This window comes from Sinocyclocheilus rhinocerous, unplaced genomic scaffold, assembly GCF_001515625.1.
Source record: "Sinocyclocheilus rhinocerous isolate Xijiao unplaced genomic scaffold, SAMN03320098_v1.1 scaffold942, whole genome shotgun sequence".
Classification (NCBI taxonomy): Eukaryota; Metazoa; Chordata; class Actinopteri; order Cypriniformes; family Cyprinidae; genus Sinocyclocheilus; species Sinocyclocheilus rhinocerous.
The window spans coordinates 2,585,539-2,604,618 of NW_015627890.1; the positions used below are offsets into that span (position 1 = coordinate 2,585,539).

The window sequence follows — 19,080 nt, forward strand, 5'->3', positions numbered from 1 at the left end:
AGACGGCAAATTCCACTTTTTGCTTTTTTTCTTGTCTATTTGACATTTTTCCAGACTTTTCCAAATGACAAAATAGTAGGACATTGCTCATTTGCAAGATTTGGCTGTGATTTAAAATCTTCAACAGTATTCAGGTTGCTGCATTATTAATGTGTCCATTTTTGTTTTTCAATTCAATAAATTTTAACCATTTAGATTGAACTGGTTGCCTGTTAACCCTAATTCCCTTTGATAATTATTAGTAGTGCAATCATCACTATTACTCATACTCATGACTATGGATTTGACCACAGCCCTAACTCAAATTGCTAAACATTGGCACATAACTCTTTCCCGTATCGTTTTAAATGATACCTGAAGTCATGTGTCTTGTTGAGGAGAGTGGAAAATTTAGTCAGACTGAAGCCAGGAGTCATATCTAGAGACCAGAATATCATAGAGACTTGGGGGTGGACGTTTTTTGACTTAGTCCAGCAAGCAACCGACTATAAATTTCGCAGCAGCTGAATTAGAAACTACTTTTGCTTGGACTAGCACCCCTTTAGTTTAGTTGGATATTATACTCTTTCTTTCAACCATTCTCTCTCCATCCATTTTTTCAGAGCCTGAGAGAGGAGATTGTCCCAATGGAAAAGTCTACTATAGCTGCAGGGGTCAGAGTGGGCGTGGACCTTCAGGAATGGGCGTGGCCTGTGAACTGACCTGTCGAAACCTGATGCTGAACCTGACCTGCCCTCCCATGACCCCATGTGTACCAGGATGTGGATGTCCTGCTGGGTAATCGCTGTCGTCTTTGCATTTGGAACAAATGTTTTGAAACGTATGCATGTCCATTGACACCACAGCATGTAATGTTACACCATCTTCTTCAATTGGTGCAGGCTAGTGGCTCATAATGGAGAATGCTATTACCCGGAGAACTGCCCTTGTGCATGGCTCGGTCTAGAGTATCTCCCTGGAGAGTCAGTGGACACTCCATGCTACCGCTGGTCAGTTTGTTTCAGTGTGCTTAGCTTCCATAATTTCTGTTAATGGGTGATTCTTCAATTAGTGGAACTTTTCTGTTCCCCGTCTGTGTGTCTAATTACTATTTCCAAATTAAGAGTGTTGAAAGGCTATATATGACAGAATCCCTTTTTAACTTTTAAAATGTGTTTTCAGCACCAAATCAGCATATTAGAATAGTTTCTGAAGGATCATTTGACACTGAAGACTGGAGTAATGATGCTGAAAATTCAGCTTTGCATCACTGGAATAATTACATTTTTACATTACATTTTTAATGTATTTTAATCAAATAAAAGCAGCCTTGGTGAGCATAAGAGACTTCTTTTCTAAAACATTGAAAAAGTGTTACCAACCCCAAACATTTAAAAATGTCTCCCAAAAATTATAAATGTCATCACCATTACAAGTCATAACAAAAAATCCACACTATGATGCATTATAACAAAATTCACTTCATGGTTGGTAAAGGCCGTGATTATATATTTTTTCCACATGTGATAGTTGTTTTAATATAGAAGAAACATTGTAAGAAAAAATAAAAATTTTTTCAATAGTTTGAATAATCAGAAAAGCCTCTAATTGCAGAATCACAGTGTATGTGTGTATATTTCCGTAATATTTCACTTGGTTTCTCTGACTTTTTCCAGTGTGTGTCATCGTGGGTTCTTTAACTGCACATATTCACCGTGTCCAGCTGTGTGTACCATTTACAGTGACCGACATTACCACACATTTGATGGCCTGGAGTATGATTATGTCAGCGACTGCCAGGTTTACCTGGTCAAGGTACTTCCTGAGTGTGCTTGTTTGTGACTCTAGCAAAAAAAAAAAAAAGCCAAAATGCACCATGCTGTTTAGACACATGTGTTGACCAGACCTATAAATCTGATATCTGTCTATTTTGAAATTAGAGACTTTGTTTGAAAGTTTGGGGTCGGTAGAAAATTCAAAAGAACAGCTTTTTTTTTTTTAGATAGAAATGTTTTTTAATCATTATAAATGTCTTTAATGTCATTTTTTTTAATCAATTTAATGCATATAATACTTAAGTATAATGTATTTTGCAAAAAAAAAATCTTACTTAACCCAAACTTTTAAATGGTATTTACCATTTTTAGATTACAGGCATTACTGTATATTGCCCACCCTCCACTGTAGTTATAACCATCGGTCATTTAAAAAACCCACAGTGGTCGACAGTTTTACCATGGTTTCTGGACATGTACCATGGTAATAGTGCTTTTTTGTGTGGGTAAGCTTAAATGTAAGAGTAAGCATATCTTTGTGTACAAGTTCTTTAAAACGGCGACGATCGTTTGCCTTGTGTGCTGGTCTTAGGACCAAGTGGAGAGGCGCTTCCCAGCTTGCCTTCAACAAAGGGTGCGTTTCACCAGTTGAACGTGTTGCACCTTTAATCTGAAGAATTTTTAACGAAGGGCCAAAGAGTGTGTGCGTGCTCTCACACGTTGCGGTCTTCAGTAGGGACGGATAAAGTAGCAGGAAAAGAGATCTGCTTCTACCGCCTCTAATCTTGGGGAAATCAGAGGGGATTTTTAATTAGAACAGGGCTGTGGTAATGGAGCCAGAGTTAATGTCAGTCCCAGCACAGAAACTCAGCAAAGAGCCGCACATAACAAAGAGCAATCTGTTCCCTATCAGCCTACGCAATGCAACCTGCTACTGCCCTTAATGACTGAGAAAGTGTGTATGCATGTGTGCGTCGTTTGTGTGTGTGTGTGTGTGGATGCTTAAGGTGCAGGTGAATAGACTTTGGTGTCTCCTAAAGGCCAGTGATTCTCTAAGGAGTCTACTGATCTACCCGGGGGACAGACTTTTCCATCACGACAAAAAGAAATGGCTTTAGTCACACACACACTCACATATGATATAATATTGCCTATGAGCTGATGCATCAGCAATTTAAATAAGATGTCACTTTTTAATGTTAAATTACTTTCTCCTATCCTAATTTAATATGCGGATATATAGATCTATAATTAAGACATTCATTGGTTGAATTCCTGAAGAGTGTAAACAAAGTGACTCTGTGGCGCTTTCAAAACATTGCTTGTTTGAGAGGTCCGACATATCAGCTTCTTGCTCAACCATTGGGATGAGACTGGGATGGGATTACCGTTCAGAAGATTAGGGTCAGTGTGATTTTACTGTCATAAAATGTTTAAGTCTCTTATATTCACCAAGGCTGCATTTATTTGATCAAAAATACAGTAAAAACAGTAATATTGTGAAATATTTTTTACAATTTATGAGAACAGTTTTCTATTTGAATATATTTTAAAATGTAATTTATTCCTATGATGCAAAGCTGAATTTTCAGCATCATTACTCCAGTCTTCAGTGACACATGATCCTTCAGAAAACATTCTAATATGCTGATTTGAAAAAAACATTTCTTATTATTATCTTGAAAACAGTTGTGCTTCTTTATATTTTTGTGGAAAACATGATACATTTTTTTCAGAATAGAAAGTTCAAAAGAACACTATTTACTTGAACTAGAGTTGACTAGACTAGACTAACTTGATTAGAGATTTTATTATAAATGTCTTTTTCTGTCACTTTTGATCAATTTAATGCATCCTTGCTGAATAAAAATATTGATTTCACAAAAAAAAAACCCCACCCCTCAAATGCTCACCTCTCCACCCAAATATAAAATCTGCTGTCGGTTAATGAAGATTTGACGAAGGAACTCGCGGCTCTATTGGACTCTTATTGTGTCAGAAAGTGATAAGACTTTCAGTTTTATGGACGTTGGCATCTTTGATATTACTTTGGTCACTGTTGCTATGTCTGCTGTCGGTTAATGAAGATTTGACGGATGAACTCGGATCTCGATTGGACTCTTGTCATGTCAGAAAGTGATAAGACTTTCAGTTTTATGGACGTTGGCATCTTTGATATTACTTTGGTCACTGTTGCTATGGTTACTGGTAAGGAATACAGGCTTGACTCCCGTTGCACGTTCATACAGACAGTATTCGAGACGCTACTGTAAGTTGCTGTGTGAACGGGACATTTTGAGTCTCACACCTGTAAGTAAATGCTGTTGTCAATCCCAAAAACTGACAGTATGAACGTAGCCATAGAGATTTTTAAAAAGTCTTAGGTTTGTATTCGGTTAATGAAGATTTGACGGATGAACTCGGATCTCGATTGGACTCTTGTCATGTCAGAAAGTGATAAGACTTTCAGTTTTATGGACGTTGGCATCTTTGATATTACTTTGGTCACTGTTGCTATGGTTACTGGTAAGGAATACAGGCTTGACTCCCGTTGCACGTTCATACAGACAGTATTCGAGACGCTACTGTAAGTTGCTGTGTGAACGGGACATTTCGAGACTCACACCTTTAACTAAATGCAGTTGTCAATCCCAGAAACTGACAGTGTGAAAGAAGCCAGAGATGATAATGAGTCATGCATCGATTGCTCACTATACCTGTGTTAATCTTGTGTCTATATGTAGAGTGTTAGTGATCCGGAGGTGTCCATCATGGCTCAAAATAAAGATTGCTATGAAAGTGGGATTGTTTGCATGAAGTACCTGCTCATCTATGTTGGCCTCACTAAAATCTACTTCAGTGACAACTCTGGTAAACCTGTGAGTACAAGACATAACCCATCTTCAGTTGTTTAATAGCACATTTGTCCTTTCACAAACTAGGAGACTAATTGTTTCTAAGTTCATATGCATATCTTTTAGTCTGTATTTACTGTAATCTGTGTCAATTTGAATTGGTTTGTGCTTGTCAGAGCTCATCTACTGTTGTGGGAAGAGGATATGAGTTTCAGCTGTGGGGTGCGGGATACTACACTGTGGTCCACTTTCCTGCTCAAGATCTGACCATTTTATGGGACCGCAAGACCACTGTCCATATTCGTGCTGGACCCCAGTGGAAGGTCAGAGCTTGTTTTCTCTCGATCATCAGTATAATTTTATACTGTATATCAACCATGTATCTTACTATAATGTATTTGGCTGTGTTTTTAGGGTCAAATGAGTGGTTTGTGTGGAAACTTTGACATGGTAACAGTAAATGACATGACCACAGCTGGACATATGGAGGTCAGTAACACACAGGCCTTTGGAGACAGCTGGGCTGTTGGACAGGTATGACACTTCAGGATACTGGAGTACACTAAATGTACACTACTGTTAGAGAATTTGGGGTCAGTAAGATTTTTCTTTAAAATAAATTAGCTTTTAACCGTGTGGAGTACTTTTTATGATGGATGAATGCACTTTATTGGACTTCTATTGGACTATTGAATCCCAACAGCCATTCACTGCCATTATAAAGCTTGGAAGCGCCAGGACATTTTTTAATATAACTCTGATTGTATTCGTATGAAAGAAGAAAGTCATATACACCTAGTATGGCTTGAGGGTGAGCAAATCATGGGGTAATTTTCATTTTTGAGTAAACTATCACTTTAATGTTTCTTGAGCAGCAAATCAGTATATTAGAATGATTTCTGAAGGATCATGTGACACTGAAGACTGGAGTAATGATGCTGAAAATTCAGCTTTGATCACAGGAATAAATTACATTTTAAAATAAAATAATATTTCGCAATATTAGTCTACTTAACTGTATTTTTGAGCAAATAAATGCAGACCTGGTGATCATTAAAGCCTTGTTTTAAAAACATTAAAAAATCTCACTGACCCCCAATTTTATACAGTATGTATTCTTAAAAAATTTCATGTTAACCATGGTTTCTTCCATACTTTTATTACTAGTGTAAAAGCATAGTAAACTGTACTGAGTTACACTTGAAGTTTAGATTGACTAAACAGCTTTTATGTGTTAATGTGTGCGCAGTGTGAGAGCGACTTTGTAGTTCGCAGACTGTGTGAAGGAGATCTCAGTCGGCAGCCGTATGCTAAGCGGGAGTGCGGCCTTCTCTACAGTGACGTATTTGCTCCATGTCACAATGTGGTGAGCAGCTCTCCTCTGGGGTATAACAACACATTTTGCCTACAGATAAATAGGCCACGTCTTACCTACAGCCACACACAGGCTGGCAGACGGCATGAGACAGACACACACACTGCCTGTGATGAACCATCTGATAGATAGAAGCTTTGAGACGGTTGCTGTTCAAAATCTGACCACTAGGGGGCTGTATAGGTTTGAAAAGCTAGAACAATCCACCATTAACATATTCAGGTGGAAGTCAGTAGTCCTGAGTGTGTTGCATAACCAATTGTGTGTTCATGACAGGCTAATTGAGATTTTAGATAGCCATTTATTGTGCGTAACCAATCCTTGTGGTCCCTCAGGTGGATGTGACCTGGTTTTATAAGAACTGTCTAACGGACACCTGCAACTGCAACCGTGGGGGTGACTGTGAATGTCTGTGTACCAGTATTGCAGCATATGCACACAAATGCTGTCAAAATGGTGTCACGGTGAACTGGAGATCCCCCACCGTGTGTCGTGAGTACAAGCACACACATAATGAAGCAAATGAACTTTTGACCCGTCATTGTAGGTTAATGGGTCAAAGACGAAAAGGGGGTTTCAAGCATCAAAACAATTCAAGTATAATTCAGCTTTAAATTTGAATATGTCCTATTACATTTTATTTTGGTTTATTTTATTTTGGTAGGCATATTTAGATCCAGAATTATTAGATTACATTAAAAAACTCTATTTAAGGATCATAGTGCAGCCCTAAAAACTAATAAATTGCATTTTAAATCTTTACCAATCTTTGCCACTACCCTGCAAACCACTAGGTTTTACCCATTTGCCAGCAGTTTTTAAGTTTTTTTATCATTTAAAATATAATGAAATTTAATATGATCATATTTTCATATTTTAAAGTATAGGTCAGAATGAGTATGTTATTTCATTTTTACATAAATGTATATCTGTTACGCTGATTGAGGATGGAGCATTATTTCAACATCCATATTTTGACATTTTATATTCACAAAAGGTATTTGAAATATTAAAGCCGACGCATTACTTACATTTAATATGCTTTCTATGTATATCAAGTCTTTTTTGTCAATTTAATTTGATGCAGACACCGAAATTAGATGTCTCGTCTTTGAGCCTAATACTGTACGCATAGACAAACTAACATTTCTAATGCAAAACTAACCCAGCATTCAGTTTGTACTTTTTCAAGACTGCTTCTCTTTGCTGTCAGGATGTGTTAATATAACCAGACTCTGATTCTGTATTCTGTTTCAGTTGCAGATTTGTCACATTAAAAAAGTTAAATGCGCAGCTAATGCTGTTTCATGTTGCTTTTTAAGCTGGTAATGTTGAAATAACGCATGCAGACTCATAATACAACCTGATTGCGGCTAATATAAGTATGTTTCTTTAAACAGCATATGACTGTGAATATTACAACCAAGGTAAGAATGATTTATTCTGTTTATTTGCCTAGAATACTTCTGTAAGCACCAGAAGATCTTGCCCTAACCTTTTTATGTATGCTTGGTTAGAGCTGGGAGAGGGTCCGTTCACTCTGTCTAGTGCAGAGCAGAATGACTCTGTATGTGTGTTTGGGGCGAATGTGAGCAGCGGTGAAGTGTTTCCCCTTCTGAGGACCAACGCTCAACCCAGCACCATTTTCCACTTCATGATCACAACTGGACTATACAAGGACCGAGCTTCCAGTGAGCACATACTCTTCACTTCAACAGGAAAACAAAAAGCAAAACGAATTGCAGAAGAAAAAGACTAAAACTAATATGCATCATACACATGCTTTACTGCAAAATACAATGATCTGTTGTTTTTTGGAGTGGATTAGTTTGCATTAAATGCTGCTCCACACAAACTCCATCTTTGCAAGCGCATATGAGCTTATGCATTTGAAAACTTAACATGCCAACCACATTCCCAAATTTGTGATGAGAATCAAATCTGTTGTCAAAATAAAACCACTGTATTTAACATTTGAAAGCGAAGTAATTAAGACAAATATTAATAATGTTATTTTACTGTTGTACTGTAAAATCGAACAACAATAATAATAATACTTATAATCTTTTTATTTTACAGTATAAAAATATTAATTGCAATAGTTACATAATTCTTAATTCATTTGTTTAATTTTTACAATTGAAAATACAATTGAAATATTATTTTAAATAATATTTTTATTATTATTACATTTTTTTAAAAGTTTTTGCATTACAGTAGCATTATTGCAATCGTAATATTTCTGGTTACACTTTATTTTAAGGTGTCCTTGTTATGGTGTAATTATACATTTAAGTACTGAGCAATATTAATTAACTACATGTACTTACTATATGGTTAGGGTTAGGATTAGGGTTTGTCTTAGGGTTACTTGCATGCAATTATGCATAATTAATTGTTATTATAATAGTAAGTACATGTAGCATGTGTAACAAGGACACCTTAAAATAAAGTGTTACCATATTTCTTTATTGATTTATTATTATTATTATTGTATAGCTATACTGAATGGGGGAAAACAGGTTTTCCTTCCTTTTTGTCCTCAGCTGATCATATGTCTGCATCTTATTAGACAATTGAACTAAATCGACCAGCCTCTGAAAGAATTTTTTTTTTTACATGTGGCTTATCTCTATCATTTATTCTAAAGCTGAATAGTAGCATCTACTGATGTTGTATTTGGTATTTTGCACTGTTTCAGGACTTCCTGTTGTCTCACTGGAGTCTGCAGAGAGGCCCAACTACTTTCTGTGTGTTACTGGGAACCGTGGGTTACGACTGGAACACTGGCAGCCTGGGGAAGAGTTCCGACGTAAGGCGACCTTCATCCACCACCAGGGCCTGTGGTTACCTGGTCGATCGTCCTTTGAGTTGCACAGTCAGAAGGGTGTCTTCCTCACTCTCTCTCATACACACGCACGAGCTCAGAACTACGACCACTCATATACCTTCAAAATCAGCAGCAGTTTTATCATTGAGGGTAAGACCGGTCTGCAAATATCTATATATCAAATGTACTGTGCACGTATAATTTATCTAACCATCAGGCCCATATTACCTGCACTGATTATGGAATGGATTTAAATATAATGCAATGTATTAAACAGAGCAGACACAGACTTGTACAGACTTACTGGAAACAGACTTATTGGAAGTGTGGATTTCTGCAGATGCATGTCATATAAGCTCATATTACACCAAAAATACAATCAAATAACTCCTATAAACCTACAAGCTTACCAACCTCATTTGCAGTGCTTTCTCTTATGTCTCTAATGTTTATGATGATTGTGTTCCTGCATTTTAGAGAGCAGTTTTGTGATCCCCTACCGCTTGATATGTGAGTGGAAATATCATGCATGTGCCAGTCCATGTGTGAAAACATGCAACGACCCCGATGCAACACGCTGCCAGTTTTTACCTCCGTAAGACCATGTGCATATGCTAATATAATAATTTATGTGACAGTTATACAAAAGGTGCTTGCTAAGGCAGGTATTATACATTGTCATGTTTCAAAACCAAAAGAAAGATATTTATGAAAATGAAGTCTTTAGGACAGTGGTTTTCATTCAGGGGGACGGGGCCTCAAGGATTTAAATTAATAAATTATTAATATATTAAAATAATCAAACTAATCTGATTTAAAATGCTAAAAAAAACACATGAAATCTAGATGTAAACGGAAATGTATTTTTATATAATATAATATAAATATAATAAATACTAAATGTAAAATTATTTTATTTTTAACATTAATAACCTCAATAACTGTTGTTTTTAACTGTAGAACATACAGTACAGTTCTTGAAACTTTTGAAGTCACAAAATGAATCATGGTTAATTAATTTAATTAAAAAAAAATCACTTTTTTAACGTTAGTTAGTGTGTAATGTTGCTGTTTGAGCATAAACAATATCTGCAAAGTTACGAAGCTGAAAGGTCAATGCAAACTGAGATATCGTCTTTTAAAATTCTGGCAGTTTCAAGCCTACAAAAACCAGTGAACGACCTCTTTAAAATACAATTTTAATGAAAATCATCAATGAGGATAATGAGGACTACAAAAAAAATAAACCAAAAAACTAAAACATCTGGACATATTGGGATATTTTTGGGGTGAGTATATACTTATTTGTCATGAAAATCATGTCACAATGCATAAGAAAATGTTAAACAGGCTTCATGTTTTTTATGCAAAATCTAATATTATGAGGAAACATGACCTAGACATATTGTTATGAGATTCACCCTCACAATTTCTTCAGAAAAAGTCAAAATCCAAATCTGTTGTCTTTCACTCTCTGATCTGGTTTAGGGTTGAAGGTTGTTTTCCACGCTGTCCCAAGTCTATGCTGTTGGATGAAGTGACCAGGCGGTGTGTTTACAAAGAAGACTGTACGTGTGAATCCATCATATGCATCACTTTCATCATCATCCTATTTTTTATAAACGTTTATGCACACTGTTAGATTTGTCTTAGCACCTGTGTTGTTTCTGATGTGCTTGCAGGTGTGATACTATCTCCAACTCCGACTCCTTACATGTTCGTGACCCGATCAAACAGAACCACAGCGGCTCCGACCTCTGCTCCTATAACCACAACTACAACCACAACAACTCCCTCCACCACAACGGCAACAGCAAGCACCGCTCCGAGCACAACTGCCAGTACTACAATCATAACTACACCTTTGGAAGCAGAGGATTTAATTGGCAGCCCAACTACACCCACATTACCACCAACCACACTCTCTTCAACTTTGGCCACCACCACCTCCACTGAAACTCCCACAACTCCCTCTCCACCAACCACAGAACCCCCTCTAGTCAGCACTGCCCCGCCCACCACCACAGCCACGCCCACTACAGAGCCCATAACAACACTTTTTACCACTTTATCTACCTCAACCACAGAGGTGATGACCACACCCGAGCCCACCACCGAACCAGAGACGACCTCTCCGACAACCACCATCCCACCCGCTACAACCAGCACTGTTATTACAACTGAGACCACAACTTCAGAACCGACTTCAACAACCATCACCGCGGAGACAACATCTGTCTCCACGACAACCGAGGAGCCCTCGACTACTACAGCAGCAGTACCAACAACCTCTGAGATAATGCCTTCACCCTCCCCTTCACCGGAGACAGCAGGAATAACAACAGTGCTTCCTCCGTTCCTTCTACCCACAGGGCCCTGCACTGTAAGAGTTTGTGTGTTAGGGTTGCTCAATCTTATTAAATATTTTCATTTTATAGTATTTGATGATATTCATGGTAAAATATACTTTAAATATGAAATGGAACAATGTTCTTAGTGTCTTTTAATGGTTTTTGAATAAACAGTGAATGAATAATAGCCATAATACAAATACATTTAATGGACAAGACATCTTTCTTGTATTGTTATTGTTAACTAAAACTATTAAAAATCATTTTCATTCATTTAAATAAAGCTGAAATAAAATAAAAAACGAATAAATCTTAAAACAGAAAAAAATTGATTAGAGCTTAAATATTTTAAATCGAAATATTTAAAAAATACTGAACTAATAAAAATTACAAAAGCAGATAACAATATTAGTAGAACTTAAACTAAAACACACATATCAGTCTTGATCTCATGGGTTGAATTTGTTTGAATCGGTTAAATAGCTCACTAACTTATTCAGAGAATCGTTTGTTGACTCAATCCTTGAATTTGAAGTCAATAAAATGAATGAATGAAACTTTAAAAAAAAAACTTACTTACCTGTATGTCCACCTGAGACTCATGAGACTTAAATTGGTGTAATTAGTCAGTGGTTGTTCAGGCAACAACTTGTAGTTAAAGATTAAGAATCAGAGAATTGTTAAAATCCCTAGTATGTCTGAGTGTTCTAAGAAAAATAAGTTTTGCCTTTGATATGTTTTGAAAAATATGTTTTGATTAATCTTCCCTGAGATATCAGTGATGGATTCAACAGTACTAAAAGTGAGAGTTGACGTCTCCCGTTTCCCTCCCTGACATCTTCAAAATGAGTCATTAATCTACATAGGGTGAACACTTCTACCAGTCTTAACTCTTTGTTCTTGAGTCATTCCTGTCTGCTTGTCAGCTTGGTTAAGATGTGGTACAGTGAATAACTGATAAATCTGTCATAATATAACTCAAGAACAAAAAAGATAATTAATCAATGCATCCCTTCTAAAATCATCATATAGTTTTTGGTGGTGGAAGGGTTTATATGCTTTCTAACTCGTGAACGTCTCTGTTTTGTATCCTTACAGCCTCCATATTCATTGCGTGTTGACGAGTGCAGTGAGTACATCTGCTTTAATGGACAGCTGATGCTGCATAATTCCTCTCAGCACTGCAGATACAACATCAGCCAGCCTCAGTGCAACCTGCTGGGGACCCCGATCCAGACTAACACAGACCCCTGCTGCCCACTGTGGCAGTGCCCATGTAAGACATACACACATGACCATTCAGATTTGCTCTAGATGGGAGGTGTTTATATCTGTGGTGTTTTAGTTTTATTTATATTCTATTATAGTATTTATGAATATTTTAAATAAGTTTTTATTTCTCTATTTTTAGTTTTCTTTTTCATTTTTAAGCTATTTTTAGTAATTAGTATTTTTAAAATATTTCTACAGTATATAGATTTGATTTATTTTCAATTTCAATTTTAGTTTTCAGTTAGTTGCAAAGGCAACATTTCTAATTTTCACTCAAGTTTTTTTTTTTGTTTAAAGGTCTGTTCACACCAAGGACTATAACTGATTAATATAACAATAACGATTAATATATAGTTTTAAAAATCATTCTAAATTTATAAGAATAGCCACAACCACAATGATAATAACACAGAGAAATTATATCATTGGAATCACTTTCAAAACAATTTTTTTTCCAGCTGATGAACACTAAACTTTGTTGTCAGTCTCCATCCTGCTTTAAAGATCTCAAGCATTTAAAGCAACAGATGACAAAAATGCAGCGCACGCTTATAATAAACAGAACATCATCGTGCATTGGTGTGGAAACTAATAATATCTAATAACTAATAACTAATAGTTATCTTTATAGTTATCGTTCTTGGTTTGAACAGGCCTTAAGTTTTTCATCTAATATTTATATTTTATTTCAGTTACTGAAAACAATTTTTAATAGTTTTAGTTAACAATAACAACACTGATTAAGTTAAATAAAGTGTTCTTCAGAAACGCTTTATCATGTTATTGGTGTTTAATGTTTGACTGTGTTTGTGTTCTGTCAGGTCGCTGCTCTATAATCTCTGACCTGCGTGTGATCACGTTTGATGGGAATAATGTGGCTCTGTATGATATCGGTTCTTATATTCTGGTCCACCTGCCCAGAGAGAAAATGGTCGGGCACATTGAGAAATGCCCAACCAGTGAGGTAAACCCAAGCTAACACTCTACCATGAGGAAATATGCGGTCTTCTATATATGCTTTTTACATTTTATTAAATGCTTGACTTTTGCTTCCAGAGTGTGAACTACATCAGAAGACCCGTGAGTGTGTTATTAGCATATTTATGTTAAAATGTTATCTATTATAATCATCCTAATGAGGATGACAAGCTCGTTTACTTTCTCTCTTCCTGTTAGACTCCCTCTGGTGGAACCTCTGGTCTGTGTTTTAAGAAGCTGAACATTACAACTCAATCGTACAGAATTATGGTCAACCGCTTGGACCGGAAGGTAATGCCTGCAAGATTTGACCTGTTCAGTCATGAAGTCATGTTGTTCTGAACACAACAAAACACAAACCTGTATTATTATATTAGCTATTATTTCAGCAGCCATTACATAATATAAAATTGGTTTGCTGAGTAAAATCCCAAAAAATTGCAATAGAAATTCTCATTTATTTAAAAGTCAAAATTGTATCATAATTCATGCATCTTGTGTCTCCGCTTAATTGTGGCTCATAAATGTGATTTACGTTGCTGTGTAACAATGGTTTGATCTGACACAGGTGTTGGTGAATCAGATTACGGCCCGGCTTCCTCTCACCAGACAGAACCTCCATATTGATGACACCGGGACCATGTACATCATTAATACACCTGGTGGGATCAACATAAAGTGGTACCACAGCACTGGCATCATGGTCCTACAGTACACGGCTCCTGATAACACCTCCACTAGGGGGCTCTGTGGTCAGTGTATTGTACTCGCATTTTGTAGACGAATAATAATATAATATCCTACTTTTCACAATATGTCCAAATCCAGATAAAAAATGTCCCACCCTGTATGAATAGCTATTTAGTTTCGTTCTGAAATATGTCACATTCTGGAAGCTGAATGTGTTTTTTCATGTTGCTTTTAATAACAGCCTTCGGTCATTTTGGTCATATAAGTGTGTTTGATGTATTTTGTTTTCTTTCTCAGGATGTTGTGATGGTAATCCAGCTGATGACCTGCGGCTGCCCAACGGTACTGTGGTCCGGGATGTTGAGGACATCCCAGTGTTTCTGCACGGATGGATGGTGGATACGTCAGAGGATACAGATTACTTCCGCAGAGTGGGAGACAACTGCACCACCGGCAACTGCTCCAAATGTTTCACCATGCTCAACCAGAGACCTTTCTCTAAATGTCACCACAAGGTACAACACACAAGCAATACATATTCATGTGCAAACATCCCACTTACATCCATTGCACAAGCTGTTTGTAAATACGAGTGTTTAATGTTAGCTATAAAATCTTATTTAGCTTGTTCACATTTTAAATAATTAAATAATCATTACATTTTCGATATACATAATTTGGCCCACATACTGTATTAATCCTTATAAAGGGGTTGTTTTCCCCTTTTTTCCCCCTATTTTTAACTATGTTGTTATTGTTGACTAAAACTAAAACTATTACAGATCATTTACATTAATGAAAAAATAAAGCTGAAATAAATAAAATATAAATATTAGATTAAAAACTAAAAAAATAAAACATAAAAATGTGAAATGTTGCCTTGGCAACTGAATTTAAAACCTAATTAAAAGCAAGTAAAAGTTTGAAAAAGTTGAAAAAGTTGAAAAGTTGAAGTACTAAAAATACTAAAATAAAAATAAATCAAAGCAAAATAGTAGCAAAAGCCCATAACAAAATAACTAAAGTAAACAAATTAAAAGGAAACCTGAAATATAAAATAAAGGCTAATTCAAGTTATTAATAAATACTATAATAGTATATAAATAGTACTGAAACAACACTGATTTTTCCTTTGATTTGACGTAGTGCTGATATTCTGGGGAAATATAGAGAAATTTCATCCCCACTGGCTTGTGAAAGTTCATGCTTACCCTACATGTGACCATTTTATCATGGATTATTTTTCCAAATGTTGTTTTGAAGGTTTCTCCAGAACACTTCTGTGATAAGATATGGGCTGGTGACCTACATTATAAAGAGCATGAGTGTGACTTCCTGGCTGCTTATGTGGCCATTTGTTACACGCATCAGATCTGCTTCAGCTGGAGGAAAAGCAACTTCTGCCGTGAGTGTGTTTACAGATACTCTACTAGTCAAATGTTTGGACGCATTTTCATAAAAACCATCTGAAGGTTTTTGCTTAAATGCTTCACTTTTGACTGGTGGCATATTTATTCACTTTTGCATATGTGTATGTGTTTGTACACGCAGCACTCAAATGTCCTCCTGGTAAAGAATATAAAGCCTGTGTGAATACATGTAAGACTCGAACATGTCAAAACCGAGATTACTACGAGGAGAGCACCTGTTCTTCTATCAGAGAGGAGTGCGTGTGTAAAAGCGGCACCATCCTGCACCGAGCAGACTCCGCCTTCTGTGTCACCGAGGACCAGTGCGGTGAGAATGCCACACTATGCGTTTGCTTGCATGCAAAAGAAAGTGCTGTTTGCCTTAATGGCCTGTTATTTCCATGTGATCAGTGTGTACGGATAACGATGGTGCTCCACGCGCCCCGGGTGAGGTGTGGAACGCCTCTCTGCGTGGCTGCTGTCTGTTCAAGTGTCTGGAGAATGGTAGTGTGGTTCCTGTGGAACCCGAGTGCAGTTATGAACCTGCCCTGCTGTGTGAGAGGGAGGGAGAGTATGCAGTTGATGTGCTGGAGGAAGGAGTCTGCTGTCCTAAGAAGATTTGTGGTATAAACACACATGGATGTATACTTCACAAATCCGTCAGAAATAGTGTACAATCCTGGCACATTTGATGCACTATTTTTTTTTATATGAATATGTGACCCTGGACCACAAAACCAGTCATAAGGGTAAATTTTTTTTTAATTGAGATTTATACATCATCTCAAAGCTGAATAAATAAGCTTTCCATTGATGTATGGTTTGTTATGATAGGACAATATTTGGCTGAGATACAACTATTTGAATATCTGGAATCTGAGGGTGCAAAAAAATCTAAATATTGAGGAAAATCGCTTTTAAAGTTGTCCAAATTAAGTTCTTAGCGATGCATATTACTAATCAAAAATTAAGTTTTGATATATTTACGGTAGGAAATTTACAAAATATCTTCATGGAACATGATCTTTACTTAACAATGTATTGTACAAGGCTGTTGCTACAAATATACCCCAGCGACTTAAGACTGGTTTTGTAGTTCAGGGTCACATATACTATGAGCTGGAAAGCTCTAATGTCTAATGCTAATCTCACATTCTTTTTTTTTTTTTTCTTTTTTTTAAATTAGTGTTTTTACTCTGCAATTGTGTATAAATATAAAAAACATTTAGATTTTTTCTTTCTGTATGAATTTTTTTTATCCTGTTTTCCTGTCCCCTTTCACTTTTTAAATATGTTTATTTATTTTATTTACCCGTTTTTGTTCTTGCCATGAAAATCAAAAAGTCCTGAAAGTCCTTAGATGCCGACATGGAACAAAACATCCAAATGAATAACAAAACAAATCAGATATGCACATTAAAAATGTACAGTATTTTTCTTCCAAGAAAATGAACCAAAATATGCATGACTAATGCTTGTGTCTTTGTGTGTAGAATGTAACCTCACCATCTGTCAGAGTGAAGTGCCCAGCTGTGAGAATGGAGACAAGCTGGTGATTGGCTACAGCGCTCTGTCCTGCTGTCCCGAATACAGATGTGGTAAGAGCTCATGTAATACTTACTCTGATTGGCTGTTTATTTGGTCAGTGGACAAAGGTCAGTCTTCTGATTGGTCTCTGCTAGAATGTGATCCGCTGGCATGCCAGATTGTTCCTGCCCCGATCTGCAGAGAAGATCAATTCCTGGTGGAGGTCAGAGGGGCACACGCTTGCTGCTACAGCTACATGTGTGGTAATAATATATTATAAATACTTGAATACTACAGCTGACATTCTCATCTCTATGCTGACAATACATTCATTTATATATTAAATTATAATTATTAATAAAATAATTATCAGAAGGTTGTTTTAGTATTTTATATGTATATATATATATATACACACTGAACAAAATTATAAACGCAACACTTTTGTTTTTGCCCCCATTTTTCATGAGCTGAACTCAAAGATCTAAGACTTTTTCTATGTACACAAAAGGCCAAACTATAAAAAAATTTAATTATCAAACTAAAATCCCAAGTGTACATTATTTGTGTACTGTTTTGAAGCATGTATATATAATTCATTTTAAATATACAAAGATACAGAAAATGCATATTATGATGCATATAATACACATAAAATAATACGCACACACACACACATATATATATATAAATATATATATATATATAATTTACTAAAACCTAAGGACCTAAGCATTTGATAAAACATAAGATAAAAGAATTATAATTAATAATTGTGTACTGCTTGAAGCCTGAATATAGTATATATAATTAATTATGTATATTCAATGTATATAAATACACAAAGATATAAAATTATTTATAATACTTTAAAATATACATTATAATGTAAAACATATTTATATAAAATTCGGCTGTGATATTATGATGGCATGCTATAGTAATAATTTGCATATGTTTTGCAGTGTGCGAGTCCTGTATTGAACCTATACCAGTGTGTCTGCCTGGAGAGATACTGGCTGTGGATGTGAACACCACTAATCACTGCTGTCCACAGTATCATTGTGGTAGTTGTAACAAACACACAAGCAGTCACTGTCCTGAAGTGCCCCGTCATTTTGTGTTTCGTAATGAAAGGAGAAACATGATGCGTTTAAAGTCTGTGTCTTGGTCTTTCAGTGTGTGATATGAGTCTGTGTCCTGAGCCCAGTGTGAGTTGTGCTCCTGGAGCTGTGCTGGTGAAGAGACCCGTGCCGGACAACTGCTGCCCTGAGACACACTGCGGTACTGGACACATGCACGCTTGCCTAGATATCTAAACAGTGACTTCCCTGTGACTTCTTTTTGTTTTGAAGATAATCAAGATAATTATACTTACTACAGAATAACCCTTACTCAAACTCTCAAATTCACCTTTTGACATTTTAGAAGGCATTATTTTGTCCCTTTATGTACTATTATTCCTTTTGTGGATGTTTATTTTTTTATTTTTTGTAGATTTAGAAAACTTCTGTGGATATTTTTTTCAACAGTTCTCTCGTAAATATAGCTAAACTAAAACAAGTACACAGATACAGAAATATTGCACTAAAAAGTACGGGGCTATTGCCATGAGTACAGTGTAAATCGCATGATAATCATAGTACACTTACAGTCTGTAAGATTTTTAAAGGAATTATTATTTAGCAAGGATACATAAATTGATCAAAAGTGACAGAAAAGACATCTGTAATGTTACAAAAGATTTCTGTTTCAAATAAATGTCTATTCATCAAATTTCTATTCTATTCATAAACTTTCTATTCATCAAAAAAAACTGAAATCACAACGGTTATCAACATTTATAATGATACAAAATGTTCCTTGAGCAGCAAATCAGCATATTAGTATGATTTCTGAAGGATTGTGTGGCACTGAAGACTGGAGTAATGATGCTGAAAATTCAGCTTTGCCATCACAGGAATAAATTATATGTAAAAATATATTTAAATAGAAAATAAATAATATTTTGCATTAAAAATATATGCAGCCTTGGTGAG

The 19,080-nt window shown here is 36.0% G+C and overlaps 1 protein-coding gene across 1 annotated transcript in view; it reads left to right on the plus strand.

The window, feature by feature from the left end:
• Positions 1–19,080, plus strand: part of otogl (otogelin-like) — a 37,525-nt gene that overhangs the window by 10,830 nt on the left and 7,615 nt on the right. Inside the window, exons 20-46 of the mRNA XM_016547597.1 lie at positions 603–777; positions 882–989; positions 1,656–1,794; positions 4,499–4,660; positions 4,819–4,932; positions 5,024–5,143; positions 5,859–5,975; positions 6,320–6,476; positions 7,385–7,411; positions 7,502–7,675; positions 8,686–8,964; positions 9,292–9,409; positions 10,303–10,382; positions 10,497–11,197; positions 12,264–12,441; positions 13,259–13,401; positions 13,494–13,517; positions 13,614–13,706; positions 13,984–14,167; positions 14,403–14,620; positions 15,369–15,510; positions 15,657–15,842; positions 15,926–16,138; positions 17,008–17,112; positions 17,197–17,304; positions 18,007–18,108; positions 18,221–18,325. Of these exons, the coding sequence (XP_016403083.1) occupies positions 603–777; positions 882–989; positions 1,656–1,794; positions 4,499–4,660; positions 4,819–4,932; positions 5,024–5,143; positions 5,859–5,975; positions 6,320–6,476; positions 7,385–7,411; positions 7,502–7,675; positions 8,686–8,964; positions 9,292–9,409; positions 10,303–10,382; positions 10,497–11,197; positions 12,264–12,441; positions 13,259–13,401; positions 13,494–13,517; positions 13,614–13,706; positions 13,984–14,167; positions 14,403–14,620; positions 15,369–15,510; positions 15,657–15,842; positions 15,926–16,138; positions 17,008–17,112; positions 17,197–17,304; positions 18,007–18,108; positions 18,221–18,325 (4,272 nt within the window). The remainder of the gene's footprint in view (positions 1–602; positions 778–881; positions 990–1,655; positions 1,795–4,498; positions 4,661–4,818; positions 4,933–5,023; positions 5,144–5,858; positions 5,976–6,319; positions 6,477–7,384; positions 7,412–7,501; positions 7,676–8,685; positions 8,965–9,291; positions 9,410–10,302; positions 10,383–10,496; positions 11,198–12,263; positions 12,442–13,258; positions 13,402–13,493; positions 13,518–13,613; positions 13,707–13,983; positions 14,168–14,402; positions 14,621–15,368; positions 15,511–15,656; positions 15,843–15,925; positions 16,139–17,007; positions 17,113–17,196; positions 17,305–18,006; positions 18,109–18,220; positions 18,326–19,080) is intronic.